Source organism: Zalophus californianus, chromosome 8 (assembly GCF_009762305.2).
Source record: "Zalophus californianus isolate mZalCal1 chromosome 8, mZalCal1.pri.v2, whole genome shotgun sequence".
Taxonomy (NCBI): domain Eukaryota; kingdom Metazoa; phylum Chordata; class Mammalia; order Carnivora; family Otariidae; genus Zalophus; species Zalophus californianus.
This window is the reverse complement of record NC_045602.1, coordinates 5,354,829-5,365,289: the sequence shown is the minus strand read 5'-3', so window position 1 is coordinate 5,365,289 and position 10,461 is coordinate 5,354,829. Positions and strand designations below refer to the sequence as shown.

The 10,461-nt window shown below is 47.9% G+C and overlaps 1 protein-coding gene across 1 annotated transcript in view; it reads right to left on the bottom strand.

Moving 5' to 3' along the window:
• Window positions 1-4,923: 4,923 nt before the first annotated feature.
• RNF144A (ring finger protein 144A) overlaps window positions 4,924-10,461 on the bottom strand; it is a 114,367-nt gene continuing 108,829 nt past the window's right edge. Inside the window, exon 8 of the mRNA XM_027621044.2 lies at window positions 4,924-9,168. Within this exon, the coding sequence (XP_027476845.1) occupies window positions 9,037-9,168 (132 nt within the window). The 3' untranslated portion in view covers window positions 4,924-9,036. The remainder of the gene's footprint in view (window positions 9,169-10,461) is intronic.

Below are 10,461 nucleotides of genomic sequence, written 5' to 3'. Positions count from 1 at the left end.
TGCACCACAGAGCACTTGCTTCGCAAATATTAAGTCCTTAGTGGGCATCAGGTGCTGTGCTTAAGATGGGGCTAGACGGGTGAAGAGAAGACGAGTCGGCCATCAGAGAGCTTGGATAGAACACAATGCACTGGGTCGTCGTCTTCAGTAAGGGATACGGAGAGTTCTGTGTGACACAAAGACAGAGCCTGGTAGTTTAACTAACTCTCTATTTTGCCACCACTCAGGCTGTAACGTACTTCCCAAAGGCTCCTTTCTCTCCTCCAGCTGGTGTATGATAAACACCAGACCGGCGGGAGCTCTCAGGGGCCAGATTGTGCCGTCCCGGGCAGGGAAAGTCAGGGATTTTGGCAGACGGAGCCTCCACAGAACTAAGAGCCCCAAAGGGAGCTTGCCCACACGCTGCGCCAGGCAAACTGACTGTCGGGGAGCTTCTGGTGCTCAGGGTTAGCATGGTCCGGAGTGCAATGCATGCAGATACCTGCGACCTGCAGACAAGGAAGGACCAATGACTCCTCCAAAGTAGGCATGGAGGGAAGGAAGAGGGGACCACAACCAGGTGGGAAAGCCATGGGATGTGAAATTAAGTGTTGGCTTCAAGGACCGTCCACAAAATATGCAAAGGGAACTCCATAACAGGAGGGAAAGCTTGAGGAGTGCGGCTGGGAACGCTGCTCAGAGCGCACTGTAGGCGGGAAGTGGGGTCAGTGGTGCTGCAGAATTCACAGCTACAAGGACCTAGAAGAGATTTCCGGGGCAAGCGACCGTGGCGTGGAGCGGTGGAGCGGGCTGAGTTGGGCAGCGGGCAGGTGGTGAGACTACACCGTTAAGAGCTACTCTCCCGTCCAGACCTGCATCTGCCTCGCCCTCGGCACCCCCCACAGTGGACGGTTTTTTGCAGGTGCTTTGGCTTGCATTTTGCAAACCAGAAGTTTGCTTGGTTGTAACTTTCCTTCTTTTCTGTCCCTCTGCATTGTCTGCTTCTCCCTCCCAGCTGGTATTTGTAGTAACTCCCCATCTAGTATCATCCGCGGAGTTTCATTAACATGCTGATTACTCCTTTGTCATCAATTTAAAAAACCATTAAATTATTATTTAACATTCCCTGTGCATGGACAACGAATCCGTGGCGCAGAACAGAGACACAGATCACACTCCAGCTGCCCCCTCATCCTCCCGCCCCAGAAAATTTCCCCGGTAGCCGAGCGTGGTTGAGTTGTTGTCCTTTTCCGTTCGTGGATCGCAAGGATGATTTTTCAGGATCTTCACTGTCAGGTGGAACCAGAAAACACAATCTCCAGAGATCCTCTCTCCCTAGAGGGATGTTATGTGACCTCATTAGTCACTTCTCATCTATTGCTTTTGTCACGAAGAATGTATATCCTGCCACGGTCCCTGTGCTCTCAGGTAGGATGGTGGCTTGTTTGCCTGTAGACCCCGCTAGACCTCAAGCCGCATGAGGCCAGGGGCTAGGAAGCTATGGCTCCCTTGGTGTTCTCGTCATCGGTGACGTCCATAAAGCAGGTGCCCAGCGTAGGAGCAATGGCACCGTGGCGGCCGTGTCATCCATCACCTGCACATTCATACCTGGCCTTCGGCTAAAGCGAATCTCTTCTAGAAGAGGCTGAGTGGCCTTTGCCAACATTGTCTGCAGTTTTCAACTTCATCCTGGCTCTTCTTTTTATCCCATTTGATACCATAGGGAATGTCCACTTCCAAGATGATCCTGTCCTGGGAAGTACTTTGCTGTCCTGGGAGCCCAGTTCGGAAAGTCCTCATGCTGTTGTGAATTCCCCCCAATCCCAGCAAGGCTGCCCTACTCCCCCATCTGTGACACGCCTTCCGAAGACAGGTTCCCCAGCTTACCATGGCCCTTGCCCTTGACATGGCTCTTGGGGTTTTCCTCAGGTCCTGAGTTATCTTTCTACAAACTGTGGGGTTGGGTCTCTGCTCCGCAGTGTACTGGTCACTGTGATTGAGCCCATTCTTAACAAGAGCCTCAGTTTCCCTCACCGTAAAGTGAAGAATTTTGACAAAAATGATATTTTCTTTTCCAGGGTTGTTGTGAGAATCAGTTTCATCTGCACACAATATTGATCTGGGAGGGACAGATCCAGATCCAGACACTCTGAAATGTCACTGCGTGATCAAGGGGAGGTGATGGTGAGACCTGTTTTGTTCACTGTATCTGAAAGCATCCACGATGGCCTGTGTGCCTTTAGAGGAACAACTTCCCCCTTGAGACTCCCTGGGGCCACCCTCATCACTCATTGAGCAGGATGAGTATTCGTAGGACCAGAATCTTCTGCCTTCAAATGCAATACTATCTTCAGACAGAGTTCAACCTTTCCCGGGGACAAGACAAACAAGCCACCACATACCATGGAGGGAGGCCTCTGCTTGTTGACAGGGGCAGATCAGAAAAGGGAGGACCAGAAGTGTAGTGGGGACACATTGGTCCAGCAGGCAGCCCTGGGTCCCTCCCCGTGTGGCTACTTCCTATTGGTGTCACTTGTGGTGATGGCTCCCCAAGACCCCATTTCTTCACTGTAATTATGGAGACGATAATCCCTGCAGGTCTGTGGGCTCCCCAAGACCCCACTTCCTCACTGTAATACGGAGATGATTATCTTGGCAGGTCTCTGAGCATTCAAATTAACCAGCGTAGGGCAGTAAGCAAAGTGCCTGGCTCATAACAGGGTCTCAGTTCATAACAGTGATTTTTTACACCTATAATGAGACATCTGCTTCTAGACTGTCTATACAACACCTCCAGTTCAAATTTGGTGGTTGATTTTTTTAACCAAGTGACCCCGTGCTCAACCCTCCTTCCCCAAACACACACACACACACACACACACACACACGCACACACACACAGCAAAAGCTGAATTCCTTCATGGAACAAGCATTTAATAGGCCCCTACTGTATATCACACCATAGTAGGAGTTGGTGATACATACATGAAAATCTCCCATTAATAATGTTAATTTCCTAAATTCCTAGAGAAAATGGGAGTCCAATTGTCAGAACCTCTCCAAATTTATTCCCCTTTACATGTTGGGCCTTTCCTAAAAGTTGCAACAAGTGGAGATCCCGAGGAATGGAAACAGACTATGGCCCGCTGGGTCCTTCGAGTGTGGTGCGGAACACGATTATGCACATTGTGTGGATTTTCTAAGTCAGTGACAAAAATAAATTAGTAGAACAAATAAAAACATGTATCAAAAAAGACACAGATAATTGCCCAGGGGAACAAGTGAATGACTTTTGAGTTTCCCACGTGGAGAATTTTACCGCATTTTCCTTCCTGTTAACCAGAGCCCTGCATAGCCACTCATTAGCATCCCAAATAGTGTGAACCGTGATGCAGGCAGGAAAGTGGTCAGGCCCCGTCTGAGTCATGGGTTCTGGAAAGAGAACATTTGGCCGGCGCGGGGGGTGGGGGGTGGGGGGGGAGTGCTTTGGTGTTTGGGAGTTGGAGGAGGTGAGTGGGCATTCCTGATAGGACCATCATCCCCATCATTGCGAGGACTCATTCACAGCTTCACATCCTACCAAACACTCTCCTTTGCAAGTGACTTGAACCTCCCCATTTATCCTTAGAAAGATGCTGTGAGGTATTTTTACCCTTGTTTTCAAATGAGGAAACGGATGCCCCAGGCAGTCGCGTGCCCGGATGATAGCACATCTGGGACCTGTTTCTGACCGCGGTGGCCCCACTCCTAATCCTGCTGCTCTGCCTCCCACCCAGTGTCAGCCCCATCCTGAAAATGCACACCCGAGCAATTTAAGAAAGGGAACAGGTTGCACAAACCAAGTGATGAGCAGTGACTGAGATTTCTAAGTGGCTGACACTTTGATCTTGGACTTCCAGCCTCCAAAACCATGAGAGAATAAATTTCTGTTGGTTATGGCCCCCGGTCTGTGGCAATTTGTATGACAGCCTTCTATCACTCTCCCCATAGCTTCAGAATGAAGACTGAGTTCCCAAGCTCTGCACACTGTGCCCTCGAGGTTGGACAGTTGAGTAACTGGCCCCCAGGTATACCAGTTGGACCAAACTCCTGCACTTAATGGACTGGCCATTCCCTTGGCCACTCCTCTCCTGCATTTTGCTTAGCTGACACCTACTCATTCGCAAGACCCAGGTGACATACGGGATCCTCCAGCAGCCTCCTGTGACCTGCCCCTTGGCTGACTGCTGTACAAATGCCCACCACAGCACCTCCCACACCTCATTCTCATCACTATTCGGCCGATATGCCTCCCCTCCAGACCAGGATCTCCTAGTGACTAGGACGAGCGTCTTTGTGACCAGCAACGAATCACTGGTTAACAAAACACACCTCCTCTGATCTGCACCTTAAGATTCTAAGGATGTTTTTTAAAATGTAACCACAGTACCAGGAACAGGTGCCTATTCCTAGCCTACTGCTTCATGTTAATGAATGAGGTCTATATTCTCCCATGAAGTTTAAATGAAGAGAATGAAAATCAAGGTGAGTTATCAGAGTTACTATGAAAACAAACAGCATCTATGTTTATTCTTTTTTTCCCCAGTAGTAAAAGGATGCTCGTTGATTGCTAGGATGCTGCCCATCAATTATGGCAGGATTTAAGTACTTGTCTAGGGCAGGGAGGAAGCCAGTGTGGAGATGCTCTCCGACACGTGTTACCGGGCTGGCACCATGAGGAGGGGAGGAGGGTGCGTGGCCACTTACCCAGCCGCTCAGATCCGTTTGGCACCAAGAGTTGAGAACACTCCCAACAGAGAACACCTCAGAACAGAAAAGCGCTTCTCCCAGGGGTGGGATCCCTCTCCCGCCCGCACTTCCTCCCCGTCCTGCTCCAATCATCTTATTTTCAATCTCCAGGCCAGGTGTCAACGAAGAACGTACAAAAGATTGAGCCAGACAGGATTTACAAAAGTAACCTGTATTCCAGCCAAAATCTCTTTTAAAAAGAAATCCCTTCTAAAGGGGGGACAAACTACGTAAGACACAATACATTTAAAATATGTATTGAAATTACAAATCAAACTTTTCCATGTGATTCCAAAGTACAAAACACAACATTAAAAGGCATTCAAACAGCTCTTTTATACATCACAGTGTTAGTGGCACAAAGTGGACTGACATTTCAAAAAACACAAACCAAACTTTTGTTTTTACCACCACTTGTCAAATATGTATTGTATACATGTGCGTGACCCATTCATGCATATGTTTATACAAGATTAAAATACACCCATGGTAAAGTGAGCAAAGAATCAAGGGAAGGTCAGGCATGTGGCAGGTACCTACCCCTCACCGAAGGCTCCCAGAAGTGTGGAAGACAGGATTATACAAACCAAAGGAAGAACGGAGCCCGTGGGCTCTACGTACCCAAACAGCATGCTCTCTTAGTACTGACGCATTAGCAACTATATTTGAGTGCAGGCCCTTCGTTCCATTTGGCATTTTTGGCAACACCAGTCATAATCTCTTCATTTCGTGTATTTTCATAAGGGCTTAGGTTAATTAGAAGGAATAAACAAGCTTTGGTATTTTTTTAAAGAGACCTTCATGAAGCTTTATACATGCAAAATGTTTTCCCTTGATGATTTCACTGATTTATCTATACTTATATACAGGGGTATTTACTAATAAACGAGAATCTGAGAAACATACAAAAAGCCTACCCTGGTTCTTTCCAATCCCCTAATTTTTAAAGACTACCAAGGGAAAATGTCCTCTTCCAATCTGTTAAATAACTTTTAACTCTGCAATATAGATGAAAAAGATAGACTCATCTTGGAGTAAGTTTTGCGTAGCTGAGAATCCCTTTCTCTGTGGGCCCTGCATTCTAATCAGGAATCGGCCTGGTTCCTAAACCGGCTTTATGGAATAATATGCTGTAAAGAGAATTTGTTCCCCTTTAAAAGGGTGCCACATGATGGTTCTCCAGTCTCCGGCTACCCCTGGGGGTGAAGAAGAACCGATCTGGACAGCGGCTCATGCAACTGAAGGATCTGATTATGCTCAGATCCTGAGTCAATCTCTGCTATGTGAACGTCTGCTGCATCTCCTCCTCTGGGGGCACTGGCCTCCGGTGACCACTACAAAGCTCAAGGGCCGGGCTGCACGGTGCATGACAGAGCCAGACCGAGACCAGGCACGTCCAATAAAACTGCACGACAGGGTCAGAGGGACACAGATGACCTAAGGTCATGACCGAAGGTTAGCCATGAAAGGGTCTTCTTCCCACCCCTCCAGGATTTCAAGGCCTCCAAAGGAATAAACATACATGTGCTTCCAGAACATCAGCATGAAAACCATCCGTGAAAGCGAATGTAATTTTCAGTTAAGACAAGCTCTGCAACAGTCCCCCTACTAAGCGTAGAAGCCCCCAGATTTCCCCCGGGAGCGATGGCGAGGTTAAAATCCAAGACGTGGGCCATCTTCCCAAGTTCTGTTTACATTTTACAACATGCGTGCTTAATACTGCATCCCCATGAACAATGGGAATGGCATTCCCTACTGAAATCGGAGGAATCAGCGGGGGAAATGCAAGTTTAGGTAAGACCTCAATGCAGTCCTGCTGGTATCTTCCTAAGGAACTGACAGGTTTAGCTGTGTTACTATGAAATCAAACCAAGCAAACAGAGGCATGCTTGGTGCAAAGACTCAGAGCAAGCAGGTGCGACTTTGGCTGCGGCCGGCCCCAGAATCTCCGTGGTCCCTACCTGGGTCGAAACACGCGCTTGTGAAACGTGTCAAAGGTGAAAGGCACAAGGATGGTTGAGGCTATGGATGTGCACGATTTGCTCATGGATTTCTCCAGGCTAGACGAACAGCCCAATCCGCTAAGAATAAAGACATCTGAGCTCGAGCCCAGAGAATGCATCCTTTCCAAAGGCTCTGGTTTCACCCCAAAGGAAAGGGGTACTGCTACTGGGCGGACTTGTACGACACGCAATGGGAAGCAGCTCGCACAGGAAAGGTAGGCCGGGATGGGGCGAGGCCTGCCCCGTGGACGCTGGAAACAGGGCCACGAGCCTGCTGCTGTTTTTAATAGGCATTTAAAGGGTCTGGCTAGACAAGTGCATCCATGGATCCCAGTCTGGGCTCAAGCCTAGGACTCCTGGAGTGTCACCCTCTCCAGAAAGCCATCTACCACCAGACCCTGTTGCAACAATTCGAGGTATAGAGACTCACGTGCCCAGGCTCCACTGAATACACAGACGATCTTAGGCGTGTTCTTGCTTTCGTTACTTAATTAAAAATTCAACCGTGGTCGTAAGGAGAATGTTCTGAATGTGATTTTGACACAGACTAGTTTCCTAATGGCTTCAGTTTCATAAAGATAATAAATACTACACGTGGAGAGTGAAGTAATACGGTTTCTAACCTATCAAACGTTAAGAAATAAGGAAGACATTTCTATACAGGGAAGCAAATCAGGCCCCAAGGCCAACACACAAACATAGAAGTTAAACATACAAAAAAACCCACCACGTTTTACAAATGCGCTTGCCACAAGCAAACAAGTCTGATTTTGTTTCCATTTCACTCCTTTGTGGAATGTGTAGTAAGTTTTAAAAAGCTTCGCTGTAATAAATCTACAACATTTGCCCACTTTTGAAGTCCCAAGCTCAATGCAATCAGTTTGCTCCTTAAAAGCACAGGTGGTTTTAAAAGTCCTATTCAAGCCAACTCTCTGTAAAGAAGAGCCTTTCTCCACTTTTTTAAAAGTCAACCGATGGAACGTGTGTCTTATCGATCCACGCATTCTGCTGCTACCGTAACAGTCAGCCCCAGCCTGGGAGAGGCTGAATGGTAAGATCCCCTAATCGAAATAACTAAGTGAAATGGAAGGCTTTTTTTTCAGTGGGGCAAAATGGTTAGCAACAGGACACGGAACTGCGTAAAACACAGATTTCTCCAAAATAACTTAAGTCATTTAAAAAACTGAAAATTGGGAAGCTTCTCCCCCAGCCCCCGGGAGTCCTCCAGTCTTTCCAGGAAGCCCTGCTGGTGAGGACTAATAGCACTGTTCTCTTCTCCAAGTCTACACAAGGAGGCTGAGGCGAGCGGCCAAACCATAGTGACTCCCAGCAGAATGATTCCCGAGGAAAGCATTTGGTTTCCAAAGGCATTAAAAAATATTTGCTCATACCTGGATGAGAAGAGAGAAGTCCCAAAAGAGAGAAAAACAAAAAACAAAAGGAAAACCTAATGATGAAGATACTCCTTTAAAGACATTGGCATTTTCAAAGAAATGAAACAACCGAGGAACCCACGTTTATAACAGTACACCGCTTATAGTGTTTAAGACGTCGTTACAAGTTTCAAGAAAAACACAAAGAGCGCGTAAGGCTTTCTAAATCTCCTGAAAAGTGGCCGAGCCAGAAAAGTCATTTAGCGATCTCCTCCTAAAATGCACATTTCAAGAAAGGCATAGGATGGTGTAGATGCACCGTGTTGATTTTTCACTACTCAGTTGGGAAGAAAAAAAAAAAAAAACTAAAAAGGATTTTACTAAACGCCATTAGTAATAAAAACAGTTGTCATACACAGAGTGCTTTTCTCAAGTCAGCATTACTGGATTCTGTCTGAGGTGAGTTGCAATCCCCAAAAGACTTCTTCTCTCAGCAACGTGGCACTGTCTTGACACCGAGGAGGAGATGCACAACATTTTGCACGAGAGGGTCTCTTAAGCAACCACCAGACACTCCTAGTCCATCCCCACTGGGAGAAAACCGCCCGGCGCGCTCCGTGCAGCACCTCCCTTGTCAAGTCGGCAGAGACGGGCTGTGGTGCCGCGCCCTACCCACGCCAGCCTGCCTTCCCCACGCCCAGGTGACTGCACCTGGGGCCTCGTCCAACGTTCTGACATCAGTCCCTGAAATCACGGCATCCGGCGTGACACTGTGAAGCTCAATGGGGCACATAAGGCAAGAAAGATGTTTAGTGAGAGGGGACGGCAGGGTGGGGTGGGGGAGAGCCACACTTCCCAGAGGCAGGGGTCTTGTTCCAGCATCATGCCTTCCTCTAGGTGGGTAATGGGTCGTCGTCACCTTTACTGCACTTGCACTTGCAGCAAAGTACAAATGGAGTGGCCAAGAGCAGGAAAGGCGAGGCCACCAATAGCAGGAGCCCAAATCCAGCAAAAATGCCCACGACCTGCAAGAAGGAAACACAGAAGCAGAGGGTAAGGTGGCTAGTCTGCAGGTTCCATAGTTGAAGTATAAAGCACACAACTACCCACCCACCCATCCTCTGCCCATCCATCATCCATATACGCGTCCACCTAGCCACCCATCTACCCAGCTATCCATTCATCCATCAACCATCCATCCATGCACCCATCGTTCACCCATCCCTCATCCACTATTCATCTACCCATGCATCCATTCATCCATCCACCCAGCTATCTATCCACTCAACCATCCATCCCCCATCATCCTCCCATCCACCCAACCATCTATTCATCTAGCCATCCACCCATCCATCATCCATCCATCCATCCATCTATATATCATCCATCCATCCATCCATCCATCCATCCATCCATCTATATATCATCCATCCATCCATCTATATATCATCCATCCAGCCAACCATCCATCCATCTATATATCATCCATCCATCCATCCATCTATATATCATCCATCCACCCATCCATCTATCCATCCATCCATCCATCCATCTATCCATCCATCCATCTATATATCATCCATCCATCCTCGCATCCATCTATCCATCCATATATCCACCCATCCACCAATACTCCCTTCCCTTCACTTCCTGCCCCTCACTCCCCCTGCCCTTTCTTTCATTTCTTTTTCTTCCTTTCCCCTTCTTCCCCCATCCCTCTATCTAAGCTCCCAAACCACCATCCATTTATACATCCAGTTAACCAACAAGCCTCCCCTGAGCCAGACACTATACTAGGTATTACAAATACAGAGACACATCAGATCATGGATCCTAGAGCACCCAGTTTGCTGGAAAGAGACTGAGACTTAACCAACTGACAATACATTTTACAGAAATTACCATCACGTTCCAAGTATGCAGGGAACCCAAGGGCCAGACATCTGCTAAGAGGAAGGAGGACTGAGATTACAAAGATGAGGAGGTGGTTAGTGCACCAGAAAGACTAGGCTAGAGCATTCCAGATGGGAGGACAGGAGAGACTCAGGCACAGTGCATTAGGGAGGAAGCCGACCCGTGTCATTTCCTGATTTAAAACCCAGGACTGCTTTTAAAACTGACGTTTTATAACACGTGCTTACGCCCAGATGTAAGTAAATGCAGACATGTTGTCAGCGAAGTCGGGCAGTGTGGCTGGTCAAAAGAGCAGAGTGTCTCCTCTTTGACAGCCTCCTGCCCTGGAGGCACGCGTTCCCAGGCAAACAGCAGACCCAACTGCAATCTGCGGACAGAGTCAGACCGCCACCTAGCGTTCGCAA